A 25,937-nucleotide genomic window follows, 5' to 3' on the forward strand; every position below is an offset into this window, starting at 1 on the left:
AAACTCAAATACACTCAAATATGACACTGCAGGCTTAACGGTGTCTAGTCTTGCAAAACTTTGTTACATAACCATAAATATAACGGTCCCCTCAGATACAACATTCTAATCCAGTACAAAAGAGCACCGATATGAAGATCATAAAACAAGCAAATTTAACTTCTGCAAAAGTATATAGGATATTACATTGATTATAGCTTAAAATCTTTTAATTATGAGTAATAAATATGAAAAAGCTTAAAAAATACATTAAAAAATGAACATACAAAGAACATACCTCAATTTGATAGACCTTCCTAACAAGTTGCTGAAATGTATGTGAGGGTTTGTCATTGCTACAAGCCCAAATCATTCTAATCAGCCTCTATGAATTATTCATTAGGTTGTAATGTGTAATATGATCTTGTTTTAAATATTCATTAGCCAGATGGATCTATTCATAAAAGAGCTTTATATGAAAGACAGTAAGTTGTACAATACAAACAGGCGCACATGGGTGGGAGGGAATTGTGTGTCAGTCGCGTGACTCGAATAACTCCCATAATGTTTTGATATGTAGGAGCACTTACATGTACGGATGATGTGTTCACATGTAACGGGATGATTTGTGATTATTTTAATGTCACACACTATAAGGTAAAACCTATTAATTTTTTATAAAGCTCCCCCAAACAGATTCATTTAAACCATAATGGACACAGAAAACAAACAAAAACGTGCTTAAAGTTATAAATAGAACAATGTGTTAGTTCCAGTGAAAGACGCGAGGTAATGACAGTGTCTCTGCAGTCATAAACAGAGACTGTGTTGCTATGGCTCATATTCTCATGGGGATAGGAGACCAGTGAAGCAGGACCTGAGTGAAAACAACAAGCAAGCACAATAGTACAGTGAAGGCTAACAGAGAGCCGTCTCTCCTTCTCTGCAAGTGCACGTGCCAGTCCCATACACACAGATCACATTCACAATACACATCCCTAATAGTCAATCAACCCTTTTGAAGCCTATCATAATCGATACACACATTTCTGAGACCTCGGGATTAAAAAACGTTTCTGTTGTAAACACAATCTTCTTCATGCCTTCTGTCATCGAGTAAAAGTAAAAGGCCTAGTAAAAATGTCCCCTCCAGCTCCCAAGTACACGGGGTATACAGAATAGAAGAATAACTGGTAACATGTGTACATGTAGTTACTATAGTAATAACTTTAAATTATGCATAATTACATGATGCAACCAACCCTAAACCAAACCGTAATCCTAATTTTATACTAAGTACATGTAGTTCATTATTATTACTCGGTGTTACTGAAATGAATGATTACACTGTAACACCTTGAAATAAAGTGTAACTGAAATAACTTTTATTTTGTTAGAAATTTCAACATAAGCACCTACAGGACTAAATTAAAGGGGTGGTAACACTTGATTTCACTTTTCTAACTTTAGTTAGTGTGTAATGTTGCTGTTTGAGCATAAACCACATTATCAAAGTTACAACGCTTAAAGTTCAAAGCAAAGGAAGATATTTGCTTTTAAAGAAAAGGACTATACAACAAACGGCGTAACTCCCGGGTTAGTGACGTCACCAACCCCAAAATGTACATAAACCCCGCCCCCGGGAACACTCAGTCCATGTTAAGGGCTGTAACAAATTATATGATCATATTTTTTTAATTGTGTTAACCTGAGTATCAATATGATACATCAGGCTTCTGAGGAACGGTTACTTTTATTTGAAAACTAAGCATTTAAATTAGCGATGCACCGATATGAAAATTTTGGCCGATACGATAACCGATAATTCTTTATATTTGAAAGCCGAAAACCGATATATCGGCCGATAAACTTGAATCCAAATTTATATCTAATTTTGAGAGCCTGATTAGAAAAACAAAAGTATTACAATTAAATCCATGTCCCAAGCGCACAATTATAATGATGTTCTCATTATAGTGTTGTATAGCCGATATGACAGATTTGCGCTGCACATGTTGTACCGAACCATATTTTCATTTTTTTTGAAAGAGATTTCAATAATATTTCAAGAAAATCAAAAACATAAACAGTGCTCAACAAGTGTCTCAGCTGAAGGGAATAATACATTATTTATCGGCTTTAATATATCGGCCACATTTTCTTACCAGGCCGATAACGATAACATATATCGGCCGATACCGATATGCTGGCCGATATATCGTGCATCCCTAATTTAAATATCATCTTATCAAGACACAACGAGATACAGAGACAACTAATATTTATATTTGCATTTTGCCTTTACATTACAATTTGCATTTATATTTTATATGCATTTTAGGTACATTTAGAAATATCTCATTGATTTAGATCACAAGCTATCAGAATTTCATCTTATTTTTTGGCCATATAAATATCAGCATCTGCACCAAATTGGACGCTTTGGTTCAGTTCCATATATCAGCTCCTATATCATATGGGCGATAAAATCCTGATGCATCAAATATAATATAATACAAAACAAAACACACAATGCAATCTTATTTTTAGAGTTTCTATTAATTTTGTTTAGAAAAAAATCTGAATATTACTTCATATTTTAGGCTTTACATGGATAACTTGAGCTAGGACTTTCAGTTTTATTTAAATATATTTCAAATGAAGATTAAAGGGTTAGTTCACCCAAAAATGAAAATTAAGTCATTAATTACTCACCCCCATGCTGTTCCAACCCCGTAAGACCTTTGTTAATCTTCGGAACACAAATAAAGATATTTTTGATTGAATCTGAGAGCTAGATCAGTCCTAGATAGACTGCTTAAGGGACTGGCTCTTGACGGCCCATAAAGTCATTAAAGAAAAGGTTTAAATATTCCATGTGCCTACAGCGGCTCAATTATAAGTTTATCAAGCGACGAGACTACTTTTTGTGCGAAAAAAAACATAAATAACGACTTTATTCCATTATTCCACTACTTCCTTATGGGCGCATGCGCGAGAACTGAGACGAGGACGTTCTCATTCGTCTACTTCTTGTTACCGGCTGCTCACCGCTTAGGAGTTTTACCGCCCCCTACCGTATAAGATGATGTGCTGATATAGCTGGAAGCGCAAAACTTTCTGTTTACAAGCAGAGGAAGATGCGCGCTGTACATACGCTTTTCAATTTGCGTATTTTCCGCACTATAAGGTGCACTTAAAAGCCTTCTCAATCTTGCAAATCTTCTCAAAAAACGACAGTGTTCCTTATAATCCGGAGCGCCTTATATATGGATCATCATTCATTTTATACGGTAGGTGGCGGTAAAACTCCTAAGCGGTGAGCAGCCGGTAACAAGAAGTAGACGAATGAGAACGTCCTCGTCTCAGTTCTCGCGCATGCGCCCATAAGGAAGTAATGGAATAGTGGAATAAAGTCGTTATTTATGTTTTTTTCGCACAAAAAGTAGTCTCGTCGCTTGATAAACTTATAATTGAGCCGCTGTAGGCACATGGAATATTTAAACCTTTTCTTTAATGACTTTATGGGCCGTCAAGAGCCAGTCCCTTAGGAAGCCAATGGAGGAGTGATACAGCCCTCAGATTAAATCAAAAATATCTTCATTTGTGTTCCGAAGATGAACGAAGGTCTTACGGGGTTGGAACAGCATGGGGGTGAGTAATTAATGACTTAATTTTCATTTTTGGGTGAACTAACCCTTTAAGCCAGAATTGCATTTCTTTATTTAACTTTATTACTGAGCACTGCCATAGCAACCACTTGCCGAGCACTAAAAACACTCGCTAACAACACCTTAGCAACCACATAACACCGGCCTGGCGCTCTCTCTCTCTCTCGGTGTGGTAAACCTGCCGTAGACACCTCACGCAGAGTCTGATGGGTTTACATTACACGCCACCCCCACACAACAACACCACCACAAAACCCAGACATCCACTAGGAATACTCAGCATAACTTGCAGTTGCAGCGCTGGTTTCTAGAGAAGCGTGGCAGAACTGGCCAGGTGAGTGTGTAAGTGAAATTAGAGTTGGCTGCATAGACAGAGGGAAGGAAGGTCTTACAAGATAATCTTATTTTCTAACCTCCCCTCACACACACTGACTGAGGCGGCTTGACTTCATTCAGGGCAGAAGGTCACACTCCTGTCCGCTGTAATCCTGTTATGGGGATGTGATAGACCGTGCCGTCTACCAGTAAACGCTGACCACTGACAGATCGACCCGTACTGAGACCGAGAGCGCATATGAACCATCACATCTTTCCTGTATCCTGTATTCTGGGGACACCATAGATTTATATTTATATTTGAATTTATTGACAGGATAGCCCCTTGAGATGTAACATCTCATTTTCAAGAGGGTCCTAATTTTATTTTATTTGTATTTTTTTGAATATTAGATTTATATTGTGAAAAGGGGAATAATGTCACCTTTAAGTAAATTGGCCGTACAATATAATAATTTGTTTCCTCTTTTTACTAAAACGTGGACATGATAATTTATTCCCTTGTTTTTTGAAAAATTCATTCCTTTTTTAAAAAAAATAAAGTAAATCATGGCCATTATTTTTTTCCCCCTCTATTTGATTTAAGAGAAGGGAACAACTATTGATATATATAACCCTGGCCTATTGAACATCCACACAAATTATATGACATAGTAAAATAATACTGTATCATACCGTTCTATTGACGTGTATTTTTAAAGTGTGTATCTATCCATGTATGCTTTCATGACTAAATTTGCTATGATCCCAGACAGCAAACTGACATTGAATCAACGTGGAAACGACGTCTCTCATGACATTGAAACAACGTTGATTTTGCTCATCGAATTAACGTTGAACCAACGTCAGACGCGGCATTCTTCAAAGCTAAATGAAAATCGAAAATTGGTTTGCTTTCATAACGTTGAAACAACGCGTTGATTTCAAGTTGATTTTCCATTAGTTTTGAAAGAATGACGTGTCTGACGTTGGTCCAACGTTAATTCGATGAGCAAAACAATGTCAGATCAACGTTGTTTCGATGTCATATTACCACGTTGATTCAATGTCAGTTTGCTATCTGGGATCCCACTGGCTAAAAAAACTTCACTGCTTGATCATTTATGTAGCCTTGCATGCACATTATTTTAACAAATAGTAAATTACAATACTTTGCTTTAAAGTAAAATGTTAAATTATATAGGGCATATCCCATGATATAGCTGAAACAATAAATGGTCAAATTAAATAATAATAACAATAATTAGTGTGTTTGCAGTTGAATTCTTCCACTAAACAGGTAGACAAGCAACTAGTAACAAAAGTGGTTTTATTTCATTTAATTTTATTTTTGATCAGGCATTGCACTCAGCCCAAGGCTTAATATCTCTTGATTTAGTTGGTTGAGGAAATAACACAGTCTCATCCCAAGAAGTCATGTAACTGACGTCTTGGGACGTCTTTTGACCATACGTCAACATCCGCCTTTTTAGGGTACCCTTAAACGTCGGTTACATGACGATCCCGGGCCGTCATACAACTGACGCTTTACCTTTAACGTCGGTTAGGTGACGGGGTAGGTTAAGGATCCGATAACGTCATCTAACCGACGTTTAAGGGTACCCTAAAAAGGCGGATGTTGACGTATGGTCAAAACACGTCCCAAGACGTCAGTTATATGACGCCTTGGGATGAGGGAGGAAAAGTGATGCTAGCTAGATCTGATTACCAATGCCAATGTAAACCAGAGAATTGGAAGCAACCACTGACATGCAAGTTTTAGGTACAGTGCAGAGATGTATGTTCTTCAGTTTTGTGTGTGATGCATATTAAACATCAGCACAGTGAAGAACCCCAGTCTCTCTCTCACCATATTCTGCCATGGAGATGATAAAACTCTGGCCTCTGTGTTTCCTCAGAGTTATCCAGCCCGCTGAGCACAGGGTAAACACACACGCACACATACACGCAACATGATGCACTCATCAGACCATACATCTCACTTCTAAAGACATTATCAATGCAGTCCTTGACATGTAATTTGAATTATAAGCATCAAGTCAATGCACCTCTCCATTCAAGAGTAACACAATAAATTTAGTCAGGCAATATATGAGGGAAAAATATTTTAAACCAGAGAACATTTTAGGTAAGTTAGAGTAATATGCCAAATGAGACTCAAACAGAAACACAGTCACTCCAAAATAGTATAGTAATAGTATGGAGACGTAAAAATGTCTAAATGGCATCAAGGGGAACTAATCACACATCTAATGCAATAAAAATACATATTTATATGTAAATTAGATAAATCGCGATTAATCGCATCCAAAATAAAAATTTGTGTTTACATAATATATGTGTGTGTAGTGTGTATAATTATTTTGTATATATAAATACACATACACATGCATGTATATATTTAATAAATATTTGCATGTATATTATACATATTTATACAAAATTAGTATTATACATAAATATAAATATTTGATATATTAACAACACATATGTCTTAAATATATACATATGTGTGTATTTACATACACAAAATAATTATAGACACTACACACACATATATTGTGTAAACACAAACTTTTATTTTGGATGCGATTAATCGCAATTAATCGTTTCCCAGCCCTAATATATATATATATATATATATATATATATTAGGGCTGTGCAAAAGTTAATTGCGATTAATCGCATCCAAAATAAAAGTCTGTGTTTACATAGTATATTTGTGTGTGCTGTATATAATTATTTTGTATATATAAATACACACACATGCATGTATATGTTTAAGAAAATGTGTTATTCCTATAAAAAATATTTATATTTATATAATATAGATTATGTATTTTTATATATATATATACAAAATTTAAGCGCAAATAATTCTTAAATATATACATGCATGCATAGGTATTTATATATACAAAATAATTATATACAGCACACTCAAATATATTATGTAAAACAGACTTTTATTTTGGATGCGATTAATCGCAATTAACTTTTGCACAGCCCTAATATATATATATATATATATATATATAACAAATATGAAGCAAGTTGCCCTTGAAGTTGTCTTAGGCCATATGAATTCAATAAAAAACTCTTCCTCTAAGATGCTAGACATTTAAGTTCATTTAATGCACATTTAAGACACTTAATGCATTTTTTTGTGTTCTTACCTGCTTTGGACCGCATCGGTTCTTCCATTGGCATTTCCTGTAAGGACGTTGAATAATTAGACTCAACAAAGGCGTATGTTCAGTGAACACTAGCTCAGGTTTTCTAGATGCTGTTCTGTAGACTCTCAAATAACCCATCCCAGCTCACTGAATCTCTCAGCACATCACTTACAGTCATGTCTCTATCACTTTGTGGCCTTGTACTGCACTAATGGCTTTGTCTTTCCATTCAAATTATTTTTCGACCTGCTAAAACAATCATTCAGAGAAGACCTACCTGCCATGGCTGGTTTCTGACATATCCGATGTGATTTTCAAACCTTCCTAGCTCTCCTGAGGTTAATAATTCACTAGAATTTGATAAGTTCCTGTGTGAGCGTTTCAGAGAGGAAGTGCACACATGACCAATCCCAGCACACACCTGACAGCTCAAGCACGGTGCCATATAATACACACTCTATACTTACAAAAAACTGTATGATGATTTAAATAACATTAAAAACACTGTAAAAAGCATTTTAAATGTGAAGCTGGAATCTTACTTGTCATTAAAGTAAGGTCAAAATGCAAAAAACAACTCAATGGTCCTAATAATAATAATAATAATAACCTACTTCAGATAATACCGATACCTACTGCAGATGCGGCATCAACATATTATGCATCCATCAGAACGCATTTTTGGAAAAAATCTGCATAAACAGAAATTGCCAGTCCAAACAAATCCAGTTTGCCAAACTAATACACCATGATGTCATGCAAAATGTAGGCGGTGAATTGGTCAGTGTGTCATCCAGGCAGCTATTGTGTTGCCAACCCACTTTCCATTCAGAGCACAAACATGTTTACAGGGGTTTGGTTTCTGGGCCGCCCGCAGCACGACATCATTGAAGATTGAGCCATTAGACAACTGAATGGTAGACATTTAGCAAAGTGTGAAACTAATGCAGTGAATCGACTGCTGTTTTGAATGTCACATACGAGAAATTTGTTTAGCTTTTGCAAAAAATACATTAGAAAACAAATTGTCACAGAGCTCATATTATCCGCTGTAACTAATTGGTACAGAAAAGGTCATTATGTTCTCTCTCGGCCTAGATAAACCAGAGTCTCTAGTCGCCACAATTAACCCTCGTGAGAAAAGACAAGACTCTCATTAATATGATGCGGTCAGTTACCAAACATCAGCAACATTCATTTCTGCTACACTTGCGGTATATTAAAGTCGCCATGAAATCAATATTTCATTTTTTTATTTAGAATTAACATGTTAGCCTTAAAGGGAACATGTTAGCCTTCTTGTCATAGATTACTCCTTAAATTAAAACAATTCAATAGGTTTTGCAAAAGTTATTTTTAATGCATGTTTTGGCAGTTTACCATTCTGACCAGGTGTCTCCAACGTGTGGCGTTTTGAAATAGTGAATCATTTTGCGAAACAATTGGTTTATTGATTCAAAAACTCAAAACGCTTGGAACGCATCTGTAAAAATCTGCTTGGAATCGTGTTTCAAACCACCTCCAAATATGGTTTGAATCAGATTGGAAAAACTACGATTTTATGTTTCAGACTTTCAAAAACCCATCTGGATATGCAACACACTTGTAGACAGTGTTGTGCAAGTTACTTCCAAACTGTAATACATTAGGTATTACTTGTTACTGTTATTTAAAAGTAATTCATTACCTTACAATATTACTGTCTCAGAATTGTAATGCGTTACATTTCTCATGTATTACTTTTGAGTTACTTTCACCAAAATATCTAAGTAGTACTTAACTTTGGGGCTGTAACGATATGCAAAATGAAACCGAAATCGCGATTCGCCACACGACTCAGATCCACGAACCTACAGAATCACGACACACCTCTTCCAACTCCAGCGTTATTCTCCTTACCGTCCAGATCCAATGCTGCCTTATCTTTAAATTAGGCTATTAGTATTATTTGAAGTTAACATTATAAAATACGTAGACCTACACCACAAAACTACTGTAGTTGAGGATAAATTATTTAAAATTGGGGAAGTCCAGCATTATGGACATGACATTTGCAGTCAAAACTTGAAATAAAAATTCTCATGTATTGAAACGTATATAGGCTATTTCCTTAAAGGACAGACATTAGACAAATATCAGTCTATGTTTTATTTTTAATATTAGGGAAAAGACACACATTCATGCGTGACAAAAAAAAATAGGAGGCAAAATATATTTTTTGTAATTCTGTTAATTACACTGCGCAAATCGGATGAGGAGGGGTTGGCATTTTAGTTTTCGTGTTCGCATTTATGAGGAAAAAACAATGTTACAGACGCGACCGCTCTGAACTGGCACAAAAAGACTGCTTTAAAACTTTCACATAGTCTGTTGCCTTTAAGAAGTAAAATACACTGTAATACAACTGTAATACAAGCCTGACTGAACATGTAACGGGTAAAATATTACTGAAAATTGATTAGTAATGCCTTACACTACTGTGTTACAGCAAAAAGTAATATGTTACAGTAATGTATTACTTTTGTAATGCGTTACTCCCAACACTGCTTGTAGATGGAGATGCTTTCTTAATTTGCTGGTGTTTTTTTTTTAATCAGGGGCAGTTTGTTGATCTTTCTGCTATTTGCATTACGTTTCTGCATTTAGATGCATTGTGAATATTTGCTTTCACTGTTTTTATTTATTTTGAGGAATATCTGATTTTGTGCAAGTGAGATGAGTAAATGTCACGAGTGGAGCGAGATATGCGAGTAGGAAGTTCTCTGTCCCCAGGGCTACCTGTTTGATCCTGCCAGTAGCATATTGTATCAAAGATTAAGCCATGCATGTCTAAGTGCACACGAATGGCTCATTAAATCAGCTATGGTTCCTTTGATCGCTCCAACCGGTACTTGGATAACTCCAATTCCAGAGCTAATCCAGGCAAACGAGAGCTGACACGACCGCCCAAGGTCAGGGATGAGTGCATTTATCAAAACCCATCCAGGGTGGCTCCGGCCACTTTGGTGCCTCTATATAACCTCAGGCAGATCAAGTGCCCTCATTCGAATGTCTGCCCTATCAACCATAGATATCTATATAAAGGCTAGATGTCTTAAGGCAGAGTTTCTATCGTCATCACCGGCGGCCATCTTGTCACAGGTAAGCTGATGTAAGATGAGTGGTCAGCACTAACACAAATACTCTTATCTCGTTGAAATCTTGACGTATTTACAAACGGTTTGGTTTCTTACAAACGTTATTAACGTAGCTATAATTATCTGGATGATTACTTATTTATACACTTATTATTCATAAGTATGCTGTGTTATAACTACATCTCTAACGTTTATAACAAACCAGTAGTAGTAGTAGGCATGCGTCTGTCAAGAATGACAATGCTTGGGTAGTTCACATTAGTCCATGTTGGTTAACTTCATCCGTCTTTCCCTCAACTTTAGAAGGTTGTTGGCGTGGTCTAGTTGTCTTCCTTTGTGAAGTTGAGCCCTCCACTGATCCCGATTCCTTGATGCTACGGTCCATGATTCAGGTTGAATGCCAAAGTCCACAAGATCTCGCTTGAGTACATCTTTAAAGCGAAGCTTTGGTCTTCCAATGTGACGAGTTCCCTCTTCCAGAACGCCATGGAGGATAGAATGAGGGATGCGGGAAGGTGGCATTCTGTTTACATGTCCTGCCCATCTAAGACGAATAAATTTGAGCCTAGATGATAGAGGTCCTGAATTAGTTATCTTAAAGAGTTCCTCGTTTGTCATCTTGTCTTCCCAGGTTTTTCCTATGATGAACCGCAGGTTTCTGGTGTGAAAAGCACTGAGTCTACTTTCTTGTGGGCGATAGGTTGGCCAGCTTTCTGCTCCGTAGAGGAGAATGCTCAGAACACAGGCTTTATAGATTCTGATTTTAGTTCGGACAGACAGGTACTTATTCCGCCAAACTCGTTTAGTGAGTCTTCCGAAGGTAGAAGCTGCTTTACCAATTCTGGTACCCAATTCAAGATCAAGTGTTGCATTTCGAGTTATTGTAGAACCCAAATAAATGAAATTTTCAACTTCTTTAAGTGGGGTCTCATTGATTGTAAATGTATAAGAGTCATGGGCATGTGACATTGTAACAGTCTTTTTCAGGCTAATGGTGAGTCCGAATTTGTCACATGATTCGGCTAATCGATCTATCAGGATTTGAAGCTGATCTGGAGATGACGCGCATAAAGCAGCATCATCAGCGTAGAGTAGTTCACGCACAACAAATTGCTGGGTCTTTGTTTTAGCTTTAAAACGAGACAGATGGAAGAAATCACCATCGTTTCGTGACAATAGAGAGACACCAGTGTTGTTGTCCAGGTCTTCGTATGCTCTTTTGACTACATATGAGAAGTAAATACCAAACAGTGTAGGCGCTAATACACAGCCCTGTTTTACACCTCGTTTGATGGGAAACGTACCAGACAGCTCACCGTCAAACTTCACCCTACCCAGCATACCGTCATGAAATGACTGAATCAGTAAGAGTAGAGTAGGTGGACAGCCAGCTTTCTCAAGGACCTGGAAAAGAGATTTTCTGTCCACGTAGTCAAAAGCTTTTGTTAGGTCAACAAAAGCCATGTAAAGCGGTTGCCACTGCTCTCGTGACTTCTCTTGTAGTTGTCGGACAGCAAATATCATATCAGTGGTTGATCGCTGTGGTCGGAACCCGCACTGCGATTCTGGATATGTATCTTCAGCGATTTCCTGCAAACGTTTCAGTAGAATACGAGCAAGTACTTTGCCAGTGACAGACAGCAATGAAATACCTCGATAATTGTTACAGTCACCACGATCACCTTTGTTTTTATAAAGAGTGGTGATCGTTGCATCTTTGAAATCTTGTGGCACTTGTTTGGCATGCCATCATTTCAGAATGAGTTGATGAAGATGACTGGCTAATGGGATTAGACCCGCTTGTAGCAGCTCACTTGGTATCTCATCTGCACCTGGTGCCTTTCCTTTATTCATACTTTCAATGGTGGATAACACCTCAGCAATGTCAGGTTCATCATCAAGGTGATTATGGATTTGAGATTGGGGGAGGTTTAAGAGCGTCTGACGGCAAGCGTTTCCCTCTGCTCCATATAGCTCGTTGTAGTGCTCTATCCATCTTTTAAGCTTCTCCATCTGATCATCTATAGTAGATCTGTCTTTGTTCTTTAAGACACTACAGGTTTGAGATGTGGGTCCTGTTGCAGTCTTGATGGCTGCAAACATTTCCTTGAGATTTCCAGAGTCTCTAGCAGCTTCTATTCTAGAGCAGAGGGAATTCCAGAATACCTGAACACACTTCCGGACAGTTGCCTGGGCAGTTGATCTGGCTGCGCGATAGTTTTCCTGAGCTTGACGAGTGGGTCTTGACTTCAAACGAGCTAGTGCTTTCCTCTTTTCCTCTAACACAGGTTGTATTGTGGCAATTGCTGATTTGTACCAGTCTGGATCTTGACGTTTTCTTCTTCCGAAAGTCTTAACCGCCGCGTCATGCACAGTATTTCTCAGCGAGTCCCAGTATGAGTCAGGGTCAGATTCTTTATCTATGGACTTCAGGCCATCCTCAAGTTTCTTACAGTACTCCTCTTTGAGAGCAGGTATGCATGTTTTTGTTACATTAATTTTCTTGGAATGTTTAACCTGGCGATAGTAGGGCCTTGGCTGCAGCTGCATTGTAGACACAACTAGACTATGGTCTGTGTCACAGTCTGCACTATGGTAGGGGCGTGTGTTGAGCACCTCCTTTCTCTGCTTCTGTTTTACTATGATAAAGTCCAGCTGATGCCAAGAATTTGATCTTGGGTGACACCATGTCATTTTACGATGTCTCTTCGCTGGAAAGATGGTATTTGTGATACACAGATTATTTCTACAGCAGAGCTCTAATAAGCGTTGACCATTTTCGTTCATTCGACCGACACCAAACTTCCCGATACAGTCAGGCCAGGCTTGATGGTCATCTCCAACTCGAGCATTTAAGTCTCCTAAGAGCACAACACGTTCAGAGTCGGACGAGGGGTCCAAAACACTCTCAAGGTCGTAATAGAAGTGATCCTTGACAGTAGGTTCAGCAGCCAGCGTCGGAGCATAAGCAGAGATGATTTTGATGGTGCCCTGTCGTGTATTGAGCTTCATGACTGAGATTCTGTCACTAACAGCAACTGGTGTCTGTATGCTGTTAACTATGGTATTTTTGACAGCAAAACCTGTGCCATAGAGACGTGGTTCATCAGCAGGCTTTCCAAACCAGAAGAAAGTAAAATTCCGCTCCTTGATGGTACATGCACCCGCAAGTCGGGTTTCCTGCAGGGCAGCAATATGTACATTTCGCTTGGAAAGTTCAGTGTCAATGACAGCTGTTTTCCTATCGCATGTTGTCTCAGGGTCAAGGTCGTTGTCAGTGGGCATTCCGGTCATCATCGTTCGGACGTTCCAGGTAGAAAATAGTAGTTTTGTTGTTTGAGGTGATTGTTTCAAACTAATCAGACCACCTCATCTGATTGTTTGTTGGTGAGTGGAGCACCTTATTGGCCGGGGGCTGCCCAGCTTCAGCGGGCGGTAGCTTCCATGAGGTTTGAGAACCCCTCCCACTCTAGAACAAGGTCCCTGGCGCCTGAATGTTCTCACCATCATTTAGACTTATAACCGGTAACTACCTCGTTCTGGGTATTGTTTTCTGTAAGAGTGAGTTACAGGTGCAGGTTTCCTCTGCGCGTGTCGACGATTCAAGTTTGGTCACTGTGAACTTGCCGCCAGGACATTAAAGCTACCCTGGGTGGTCCTATCACTTGTCAGGGGCTTCTCTCGCCCGGAGCTCACATAATCAGAGGAAAGGCATAGCCAATACGTCTGCGAGAGTGCCCGGGTGCAGGGGAATGCCAAAAGTAGAAAGCGATGCTCAGTACAATTGCCTTGATGGGATCCCAGCTCCATTTTGTGTATGGCCGTTGACTCCGAAGAGTTCATCCGCCCTTGAAGGCAAGTCTTACTTTTAATCTTGCCAGGGTGTACACCGACCCTCCTCATTCCCTATACAGGGCCATGGGGGTTCCGGATTAGTCGCCGGAAACTCGACCATGAAACAGGTAGTACTGGGTTACATGGTACCAGTAGCAGGTTTCGCGATGCGACCTGACCTGACCATAACGAACCAAACCGTTTGAAAATCGGTAGAAAATTGAGCAAGTTATGGTTATTTAAATAGTACATGTGCCATTAACACAATGTTACGAGTGAGCGAGCTACCTGTGACAAGATGGCCGCCAGGTGCAGACGTCGACCTTCTTTGGCCAGCAGTGTGGACGAGATATCTAGCCTTTATATAGATATCTATGCTATCAACTATTAGCGCCAACCATGGTGACCACGGCTAAGGGGAAATCAGGGTTTGATTTCGGAGAGTGAGCCTGAGAAACAGCTCCCACATGCAAGGAAGGCAGCAGGCCGCAAATTACCCATTTCCAACAGAGAGGTACAGTATTGACAAAAATACAGGTCTAATTCGAGGCCCTGTACTTGAAATAAACATATTCTAAAAACCCATGGGTGAGGAATAGCGCATCAGGCGCTAATGATTTCAATGTTAAGTCAATGCAAAGATGCGTTACGCGCGTAGAAAATTCCTGCGGCGCGAATGAGGCATATACGCGAATACGCCTCGTTTGCGCGAATGGAGCGAAGTGAGCGTCTCAAAAATGACGTCATTGCGGTGTGGACGGTCGCGCGCATTGGTTTATAACATTTATAATAGAAGTAGTGATCTATGGAAATTGTGTCACGGTGTTGACAAAAATCTCTTATTTTAAAATAAAAATCACACTGATGACATCACTTGACATTCTCCTTCCAATTCCTGAATAATAAAAAAGGCCCATAGTAAATCCTCTGTGTCTTTTCAGTTATCAGACATTTTCTAATTTATCTCATGATTTTGAAGCTTCTAGTTGAACTCACTGGTATGACCTACTTTGTTGTTAGATAATTGTAAAAAATCTATAATACAAATGGATTAAGCTACTTAATTTAGTTAGTTGATTAACTATTTGATTAATTCAGGTGTACCAGTCATGGCAACAATAATCAGACACACCTGAATTAAAGGACAACTCCGGCGCAAAATGAACCTTTAGTCTAATTACACATTGTTACCTAGTCAACCGTTATCTGAGATTTGTTTTCATGATTGCCGAATGTAAATAGTTTTATCTCTAAAAACAGTTTAGCCTATAACGCTATTAAAATGCTAGTATATAGGGCATAGAGTAATGACAAATAAAAATCGCTTGCTATTACCACTAACAAGGCTCAAAATAGCCCCACACAAACACGACAGCATAATAAGGGTCTCTACATTCAAACTGAAGCATTGAGAACGTTGTCAGTGTCCGTACAGTTTAATAAGAAGATATTTTATACACACAGTCAACTTCGCGAATACAGGAAGAAGCCATCTTTGAAAAATAGTCTCTACCAGTCGATCTACGAGCGCCGATCAAAGTGCGCTGAACTGTGCAGAATCTCATATGGTCCGTTGTTTCCGGAAGAAACACAAACACAAACCGTTTTCTTCTCTTCAATATGTACACGTAGCCTACTGTCCGTGCTCACCTTATCACCTTATTCACATCTCACCAGCGCACTTGGATAGGCGTTCGTAGATCGACTGGTAGAGACTATTTTTCCAAGATGGCTTCTTCCTGTATTCGCGAAGTTGACTGTGTGTATAAAACATCTTCTTATTAAACTGTACGGACACTGACAAAGTTCTCAATGCTTCGTTTTGAATGTAGGGACCCTTATTATGCTGTCGTGTTACTGTGGGGCTATTTTGAGCCTTTTTAGTGGTAATAACCAGCGATTTTTATTTGTCATTACTCTATGCCCTATATACTAGCATTATACTAGCGTTATAGGCTAAACTGTTTTTAGAGATAAAACAATTTACATTCGGCAATCATGAAAACAAATCTCAGATAACGGCTGACTAGGTAACAATGTGTAATTAGACCAAAGGTTCATTTTGCGCCGGAGTTGTCCTTTAATCAATTTAAATTCAATCATCCAAAAGAGGATGATTTTAGATGTTGCTTTAATTCTTTTTAGTCATTTCAGTGAAATGAATAGAAAACTGTTCTAAATACTTTTGCACAAATTTGCATCTGCGCCGCCACATAACACACATGCCAAAAATAATGCTCGTGTTTCCCCCTCTTCCTCTTCCATTTCTACACCACAGACTTAGCAGTCAAGTGAACAAAAATCTTCATTTTTTTGCACTAATATACAAAAGATAATCCACATGAAATTAATTTAAAGCTAGTAAACTACAAGAACTCACCTAAAGCAATGCAGAGTGAGAAAGACAAATAATTTTAATAATTTGTATTTTATAATAATTTTTAAGGACAAATTATGTATTATATGTATCCAAATTACACATTATTTGCATTATTCAGTGCATTCTGATCACAATACAGAATAGTAAAGCCCTTTAGTTTGTCAAAACAAAAAAGAAGCACAACAGAAATAAAATCCTTTCTATTATTAATTACAAAACACAGTGAAAGCCTATATATCCCAACATAAACACAAGCAACTGAATTCCCTTTAATCCAGCCTTTCAGTTTGAAAACAAATTTGGACATATTCATGAGATTTAACGTTGGCTGATCAGCCAATCACAGAAAATGCAATGCATGAGACGAGCACCTACAGAACAGAACACTTACACAAGATGGAGCAAATGTACATTTTGCACATCCTTCTGTAATGTCAGGATTAGAATAGGCTAAATAAGGCATGCACTAGTTTAGCCATTTGTTTGTATGATTGCAGCTTGTGTTAGGATGTGACATACCATCTCTGAATAGTAAACATTGTTTGGACAGATCCCCATCCACGTTCATCATCGGTATATGAGTAACATTCACTTGAGAAGCACATAACAGGATTAAATCTCCAGAATCGCTGGTATAAATCAGGACTTTTAGGCCTCTATAGTGACTGGTACCCATTACTTCTCCGTTTTTTGCTGATAAGATAAGCAATGACTACAATGACGATGAGAATGATGAGGATTATGCCCACGGCGATGGGAACACGGTAGTCCGGTTGATCAGCCTTGCATAGATCAGCTGTTGGACAAACACAAATAGGGCACAGTGAACTTGAAAGAAACAAAAGTCTGTGATCATTTTACATGTTGCAATTTTCTGCCAAATCTGTCAATCCAAATCTGAAGATTGGCTCTGAATTTCGGCAACTAGCGTCGACTCATCCAAACTGTAAATCTCGGCAAAAGTTGTGTAATGTTTTCCAGTCTTAAAACAGCAATAATTTAGTAGATACAAATATACATAATGCGGCCAAAATTACAGACACAATTGCTTATTTACAGTTGTATTACAAATCATTTAATTTGCATGACTTTTAAAATTGTCATGTCAAATAATAAAAGCTAGGTAACACTTTATTTCACTAGTCCACTGTAGACATTTTACTAACTATAAGTAACTTTTCCACTACATGTCAACTAACTCTCATTATAGTATTAGTAGACTATCAGCTTAATATCTGCTAACACTTTATTTTGTTGGTCCCCCAACAGACATTCAACTGACTATAAATAACTTGGCGACTACAAGTAAACTTATCCTCCTAACCCGAACCCTAGCACCTAACCATAACCTAACAGTCGACTATAATATACTAATACTCTAATGAGAGTTAGTTGATGTGTAGTTGAAAAGTTACTTATAATTAGAACGTCTAAAGTGACTATCGAAATAAAGTGTAACCAAAAGCTATTAAAAAAAGTAGCAGATTCTCATATGATTTAAAGGGTATAACAGCAAAATAAGTCTATGTTGTGTCCAGAGAGTGTATGTGAAGTTTTTAGCTAAATAACCCCACAGATCATTTTTTACAGCACATTTAAGTTGTCCCCTTTTGAGGGTCAGAAAAAACGTGACTTTCGTGTGTTTTCCTTTAAATGCAAATGAGCTGCTGCTCCCGTCATAGAGGGCGGAGCTTAAAAAACGTGCGTGTTAGAAGCTACATTACCTCACGCAAACAAGCACTAAACTGTCAGAAACTGTTCAGCCTTTTATGTTTAAAATGGAGTCAGACAATGATGGAGAGACTCAAGAAGAAGTGACAACATGCCGAATGCAACAGGAGTCACAGGACGTTTCTGAATGGTTAGTTGACGTATTTATGTCATTAATTCATTGATTAGCATATTTAGTCATGATAAAGACGGAAAAGATGGATGCAACAGCTTGAGCAAACTCAAATGTGCTAACGTTACACAATTCTTCTCAACATGGTCTGCATGTTCCTGGGACGGGGTTTATGTAAATTTTAGGCTTGGTGATGTCCCTACCATTGTCCTTTATTTTCATTTGCTTTGAACTTTGAGCGTTGTAACTTTGCAGTTGTTGTTTATGCTCAAACAGCAACATTACACACTAACTAAAGTTAGAAAAGTGAAATCTTAATCAACCACCCCTTTACAAAAAATCCACATTAGTTAATAATATGTCAGGTAGCCTTTGGACTTTATAATTTGTGGGCTACTTTTTCTTAGCACTGGTTGTTTAGTCATCTGGCCGGTCACCAATCTTTGTAAACAAGCTTTACGAAGTGTATAGGACGTAATGGTGAACGTGATTTCACTAAGACGGACAACTTTTTTGATCCTGGAACAATATTTCAATCAACCAATCATATTTGAGTTTATGTCACATTTAGTCTTACAACCAGTGCTTTTACATCAGTGTTATTCACCTTCACCTGGAATATGCTGATTATGAATAGTGATTTTGAGTTAGGAATATGTTGATTCAGGAACATGTCTTGCTTGGTAAAATCACTGTGACCAGGACATAAGTTATACAGTGCATAAGAAAGGCAAGAGTATTCCAAAGCAACAAAGCTTGATTAGAGGTTTCTTTAAGGACTACAAGGATGGGGTGCTTTAAGATATTGAAGTGCCATTTCTCTAAACTTACTTGTGCCAAATCCATTGTTTTTGATGTTGAAGGCCTGAAGTCTGTAATTGGTCAGATCTAGACTCACACCTTTCCCCATGTACACGGTCTCGGCACTGCAGGAGTAAGAGTGACCCGGAGCCGCAGAAAACAGCTCAAGAGACTTGTTCATCCCTGTGTATTTTTCCAATGCTTTGTTGACAAAAAAAACAATTTCAAACATACAAACAAAATTGTAACGATAAAGTCATAATTATAGTGAAAACTCTTCCACTACCACTCATGTTTGAAATTGGGAAAATGTATTCACACATAAAAACGAATGTCCATGGTTTTTTTTTGCAAAGTCATATTGATTTTGAATTCAAAATGAAATGCATTCATATTAATTTTTCACAGGGAAAGTTTTCTTCACTATGTTTATGTATTTTATTGAGGCTTTTTATATTACTTTAAAATAATTTTCAAACAAGAATTTTGTTTTCAGTAGATTTTTGACGAGCCAATGAGTGAAAAAAAAAAATTACCTCCACGTTTGAAAGCATAGGTCAAATCAAACTCCACTGACTCGACATAGACCATTTTTTTTGTTTCATCCTGGAAAGTCCAAAGAAAAAGTTAATTAGAATGTTATCCAAAATACACAAACACAATAGAATAAGAACCATAATGTATTCAAATCACAACAACAATCCTGTAACAATCAATAAACCACCTGACTAACATAACTGGTCACCATATCATAATTAATCAGCTGAGAACACCTGGTGGCTTATTGGTCACATTGTTTGTGAGAGTCTTCCTCCTAAAGTGCCTCAAAGGTCTGTTTTCAGAACACACAAACTCAGGTTGTACTGAAAGATACATCAGTTATTTTAAGTCCACTAGCCTGATATAAACTAACTACAGTAGTAAAAGAATCTTCTAAAGGTATATGAAATCTTTTGTTGATAAAATTTCATCATGCATGACAACATCGTTTAGAATAGGGTTTTTTTTTTAAATCCATAAACAGACTTACATTTTTAAAATTTAGGATAAATTTGCCTTCATCAAAACTGAGAATGATTTTAGCCGTTTTCTCCAAACATTCTCCACCGGAAGAAGTTTTCCTCGGCTGAACAATGAACGTGCCATTAACCTAGAAAGACAGAAATGTTTCAGAACAATGGATAATATTTACATGGAATATGGAGAAATGACAAGGTAGACAGTGTGAAGGATACAGGCGGTTTAGATATAATAAGCTGGAATCGCATTTGGATGTACAGTAGATCTATCATTTCAACAGAAAGCATCTTACCTCACTGGTGTTCACACGGATCCCGATTCCCATGTCAGCCAAAATACAGATATTGCCATCTTTATCAGTCACATTATAATTCCCTTTTGTCATGTTGGTGGGTGGTGTTGGCGCTGGAGGGGCGGTTGTCTTCGGGTGTTGGGTTGTTGTCTTTGGGTGTTGGGTTGTTGTCTTCGGGTGTTGGGTTGTTGTCTTCGGCTGGTGGGTTGTTGTCTTCGGCTGGTGGGTTGTTGTCTTCGGCTGGTGGGTTGTTGTCTTCGGCTGGTGGGTTGTTGTCTTCGGCTGGTGGGTTGTTGTCTTCGGCTGGTGGGTTGTTGTCTTCGGGTGTTGGGTTGTGGTCTTCGGCTGGTGGGTTGTTGTCTTCGGCTGGTGGGTTGTTGTCTTCGGGTGTTGGGTTGTGGTCTTCGGGTGGTGGGTTGTTGTCTTCGGGTGTTGGGTTGTTGTCTTCGGGTGGTGGGTTGTTGTCTTCGGGTGGTGGGTTGTTGTCTTCGGGTGGTGGGTTGTTGTCTTCGGCTGGTGGGTTGTTGTCTTCGGGTGGCGGGTTGTGGTCTTCGGGTGGCGGGTTGTTGTCTTCGGGTGGCGGGTTGTCTTCGGCTGGCGGGTTGTTGTCTTCGGGTGGCGGGTTGTGGTCTTCGGGTGGTGGGTTGTTGTCTTCGGGTGATGGGTTGTGGTCTTCGGGTGTTGGGTTGTGGTCTTCGGGTGTTGGGTTGTGGTCTTCGGGTGTTGGGTTGTTGTCTTCGGGTGTTGGGTTGTTGTCTTCGGGTGATGGGTTGTGGTCTTCGGGTGTTGGGTTGTTGTCTTCGGGTGTTGGGTTGTTGTCTTCGGGTGGTGGGTTGTTGTCTTCGGCTGGTGGGTTGTTGTCTTCGGCTGGTGGGTTGTTGTCTTCGGGTGGTGGGTTGTGGTCTTCGAGTGGTGGGTTGTTGTCTTCGGGTGGTGGTTTGTTGTGGTCGGTTTGACCATAAAAGCTGAACTATATTCACCTGAGGTGAAAGAAAGAGGTTTCAGAAGAAAAATACGCAACAGAGAGCCTCCATCTGTTTTGCACATGGTGTTTACATACATTCACTTCCTCCCAACAAGTGTGCGCGCTCAAGTACACACTTTAAAATTTCCCAATAGGGAAATGTGATAATTCACTTCAGCCAATTTCATGTGATGTGTGAACCTTAGATTCGCCGCATAACAGAAAGTGCTGACAAAATAACTGACACTTTCTTTGCCTCAGGCAAAGTTTGTTTAATAGTTGACAAAAATGTGTACTTGGGTTCACTCTCAGAAAAAAAATGGCACAAACGCGGTCACTGGGACGATAGGGGGGAATTCAAGTTGATTGGGACACTTTTTGCCATTGAGATGACTGAGGAAATGTGTCCCAATCAACCTTAAAACCCCCTCCCCTTTAAAAAGGTTCTAATTTACAAAACATGTTCACTTTTGGTACAAATATGCACCTTTATGGTACTATGCACTCTTGTAAGTACAAAGGTGTATTTTTGAAAGGGTATCACCCCAGTAACATTCAGTCCATTTTAAATATTAAGGGAAGAAAACCATCATCCTAAATTAAAAAATCTAAACATTGTAATATTTCTTGCTAATCTTTATAATGTTCTGATGCGTTATACAACATTAATACTTCATAGCGTTGTATTCAAGCCATGCATGGAAATCAAATCTAGTTTCCGAAAGTATGTCAAATAAAAAATCTCTTCGTCTCTATCATTTTTATTTACAAAAAAATCACTCTCATGAATAGAAATAACCTAATCATAAAAGTTACATTTTAATTAAATTAGGCTGTAGGTTAGTATTTTTTCAAGTTCCTGCAGTTCAGTATGTTATTTTTGAAGGTACTAATTAGGCTAAATCACAGTGTTTAATTAATGGTGGACACACAGTGTAATTTAACATTTCCTTTCAAAGCAAGTTATAATGTAAAAGAGTATAGTACTTTACCTGTTGCAGCAATGAAAACCGCAAACAAAATTAATTCGTGTCTCATTTTTACACCTTTATTCCGATGTACCTGACACAAAAACTGTCTGGATCTTCAGCTGTAAAGCAGCACAAAAAACTTGTGTCGAAAGCCTGTTACACAGTGCACTTATTCCCCTGAAACGAAACCACTGATAGAATAAAGGAAGTCCTTTACCACACTCGCTTTTAGTATTTGTCCAGTCACAGTTATTGAGACAATTAGCTTACTTTGGGGAAAACGAAAATTAACTGACGATATGGGATTATCTCCCTTGGATTTACTTGTTGAAACATTTAGATGGACTGCTTTTATGATATGCTACATTTATATCGTGGCAATCATCTTTAGCCTAATAGCTACATTCATTGACAATCTTATTATGTGGCAACCGAGCAGGTCTTTGTTGTTTTTCATCTCTTTAGAATTTTTATGTTTAAAAATGTTTTTGTAAAAAATATTATTAAAACCACATACTGTATATTCCCATGACACATAGGCTATGTATAGCGTTTTTTATGCTGCCTTCGCGTGCTATCGAAATGATCGTAAATACTACTTTTGGACACGAACGACGTCTCAAGTCGTATTGTCACCGGGAGCTCCCTGGTTGGTCAGGCCATGAACTTTAAATATGGCGGAGGCGGATTACTACTGTGACTGCTATTTTTTATTAGTTTTTTTTGTAACGGCGACGTATATCGCCTTGTTATGTTATTAAAGTAATGCATATTTACGAATAATCATTTAAAGCGTATTGTAGAGCGAAAATAGCCCATATTTGACTGAAATTCCAGAATCCTTGACAAGCTATCTTGACTATCTAGATAGCATAGTGGATGTTCATATTGTCAGTTGTCACTGTCAGCCCTGCTGGAAAAACAGCTAAAACCAGACAACCAGTTTAGGTCTCCCTGGCTGGTTTTAGAGGGGTTTTGCTTTTTTTTTAATTTTTTTCCTAGCCAAGCTGGTCTAGGCTGAAGACAAGTTTAAATCAGCTACTTCCAACTTAAACCGGCTAAGACTAACCAACCAGCCTAGGCTGGTTTTCAGCAGGGAGTGAAGGGGACATTAAATATCATTTTGGATTTTTCCAAAAATAGCAAGAATAAACCTGGTGTCCTCCATGATTCCTGTTATTTCCAACAACAAATCAGTTGAATGTGATGAGCTTGTAATAACGATTTTAAAAGTGGAAATTAGGAATGAAGCACATGCAGGCAGCATTATTTCACATGGGTTTCCTCAAGGGGGCGCCATATTGAGAATATTAGGGACAAGTCTCAATTTTCAAATATTCGACTAGTTGATTTAATTAGAATATCGAATTGGTGGTGCGATTATTGTCTTTTAGATTATTTTCTAAAAAACAAAAACTAAAAAAAAAACAATAAAAAAAACGCTGTTTTCGGTGCTGATGTGGTGGTTCACGTAACCAGAGGGTGACGCTGCCATGTCACACTGAAGCTGTCACAAAGAACCGGCAAAAGTAATGATTATGAGTATGTCAAATAAAGCAAGAAGGCATTTTAATTGTTTATTAATAAACTAGCTTTTTCTGTGTCAGTGTCAGCTGACCCTGACAATGAACCGAAACTCAGCGTATAACTGAAGCTACTTGCCTGACAGATATGAAAAAAAATATCTATATGTAGAAAGCTTGAAATTTTAAACAAAACAATTCAAAACGAAGCATTGATTAAAATTAAGATACAAGTCATACTAAATGAAATTTACTTTAAAGGAAGGCTTTCTACAAAACAAAACTTAATGAAGTTGTCAAAATCATGTCTGGCCCACTCCATGTGTCTCCCGATATATCGCGCTTATGATCGTATCTTTCTCAAATAAAATAACATACTACTTGCCAATAAATAAAGACAGAAGCTTTAAAATAAATCTATAATTACAAAGGAAACCAAAAAATGGCATCAGTTAATTCTATTTGCCTTCATAAGGCCAATAGCTATAGTTGTTAAACTCAGAGATTGAGTTAAGCAGGAGTTCCCTTTCGTACATAGGTTGGAAATCGCGGGGGGGGGGCTGGGGGGGGGGGTCAGGACCCCCCCTATCTGAGGGTTGCCCCCCCCCCCCAAAAAAAAAAAAACATTAAAATATGTGTATTGTAAATAATGTAATGATATATTCTTAAAATAATTAAGAAATAAAATAACACAAATGCAAACGGGGCAATAACGAAAAAAGCATTCTAAACATTTAGGCCTTGCCTCACAGTGCGTTGGTCCACCGCCTCGGTCCCTTTTACCTCAGACACACACATTCCGGTGGCGGGAGAAAAAAACATAGTTTTTGAGTAAGTTAGTTGTGGAACTCCAGTAAAGGGGGTCGCACACCGGACGAGAAGCGTTGCGTCGCGCAGGTACACGTCTTTAAAATTCGAACACATTATTCTCTATGAGTGTACACACACCGGCGGCGCCGTTCGGCGTCTGTCCGCGGCGCCCAGCAACGGCTCAGGACCGTGTTCAAAACCCTGCTGCGCCGCAGAGCGCCATTTACATAGTTTTATATACAATTTAAATTATTTTTGTCTCAAATCGGTGCTGACGGATCCTGACTTCGCCCTATGCTGCAATATGCATTTAGTTTTGCATTCATTTACAGAAATCAGCTGCTTGAATGACAATTGCTGGTGTTATTGGATTTTTCAGGAGAGATTCTCAATTCATTCAGTAAACGGATGCTCTGAGGTAAAGTTTTCAGACTGCAGACTCAGGAACGATTGTATTTAATTGTACAGTACAATAATAACTTAGAACAGACATTATCTTCATGTCATTAAACATTACAATATTGCTGGCCATACACTGATGAGAAAGTCCGGGTGCGCTGTGCATTTAGATTGTAACGCTTTCACTGTGATTTAGTTGGTTTATATCATTTAATATAGTTAAAGAATGAGTCAATGAATGAAATGAAATCGCTGGGCTGCGTGAGGAGAGTATGTAAACAGATTCGCCGCTGGCTTAAACCAGAAATAAATTTTAAGAAGTATAATGAAATGGTCTCCATGCTACACTAATAATAGGCTTTCCTCTGTATTTTTTTGCCTGTATTATTGGTGTCCCCTTCAAAATTTGCTCTTGAGAATTGTTATGTTTATTGTCCCCCCCCCAACATTTTGATGAAATTTTCGCCCCTGCTTTCGTAGTCGCTCTGAGTTACATCAGATGAAGGAGGATAGGGGTTTCGCCTAGAAAGCCAATCCTCTTCGAGTATTAAAAAACGAACCAATGGCAAGGAAATTTGCATAGCATATCCCCGCCTCACCTCGTGAGTATAAAAGGAGGAAGCGGATGTAACCGCAGTATATTTTCACTTCGGAGCCAAGAGAACTTCTTCACTCCACAAGCCACACAATCTGAGTTTACTACTGTGACACTCACCTCTACGAGACGAGCGAACCCCGACCCTGTGGCAACCTCGTCCCGATCTGTGGAGGCTACACGTGTGGCTCCTGGACGGGACGAGG

General features: G+C 38.5%; 2 protein-coding genes across 2 annotated transcripts in view; both read right to left on the minus strand.

Moving 5' to 3' along the window:
- The window catches only part of myo3b (myosin IIIB), a 212,167-nt gene extending 203,025 nt beyond the window's left edge, over window positions 1–9,142 (minus strand). The window contains exons 1-2 of the mRNA XM_089132995.1: window positions 7,440–9,142; window positions 7,163–7,199 (exon numbers count right to left, since the gene is read on the minus strand). Of these exons, the coding sequence (XP_088989121.1) occupies window positions 7,163–7,199; window positions 7,440–7,446 (44 nt within the window). The 5' untranslated portion in view covers window positions 7,447–9,142. The remainder of the gene's footprint in view (window positions 1–7,162; window positions 7,200–7,439) is intronic.
- Window positions 9,143–16,524: 7,382 nt separating this feature from the next.
- LOC120459849 (uncharacterized) lies at window positions 16,525–22,567 on the minus strand. The gene is made up of 6 exons (XM_039647327.2): window positions 22,426–22,567; window positions 20,470–21,449; window positions 20,188–20,307; window positions 19,694–19,763; window positions 19,188–19,358; window positions 16,525–17,309 (listed from the first exon to the last, which is right to left on the minus strand). The coding sequence occupies exons 1-6, from the start codon at window positions 22,469–22,471 to the stop codon at window positions 17,170–17,172; spliced, it is 1,527 nt and encodes a 508-aa protein (XP_039503261.2). The 5' UTR covers window positions 22,472–22,567; the 3' UTR covers window positions 16,525–17,169.
- Window positions 22,568–25,937: the final 3,370 nt, after the last annotated feature.

Source organism: Pimephales promelas, chromosome 7 (assembly GCF_988280905.1).
Source record: "Pimephales promelas chromosome 7, fPimPro1.hap1.1, whole genome shotgun sequence".
In the NCBI taxonomy this organism is placed as follows: Eukaryota; Metazoa; Chordata; class Actinopteri; order Cypriniformes; family Leuciscidae; genus Pimephales; species Pimephales promelas.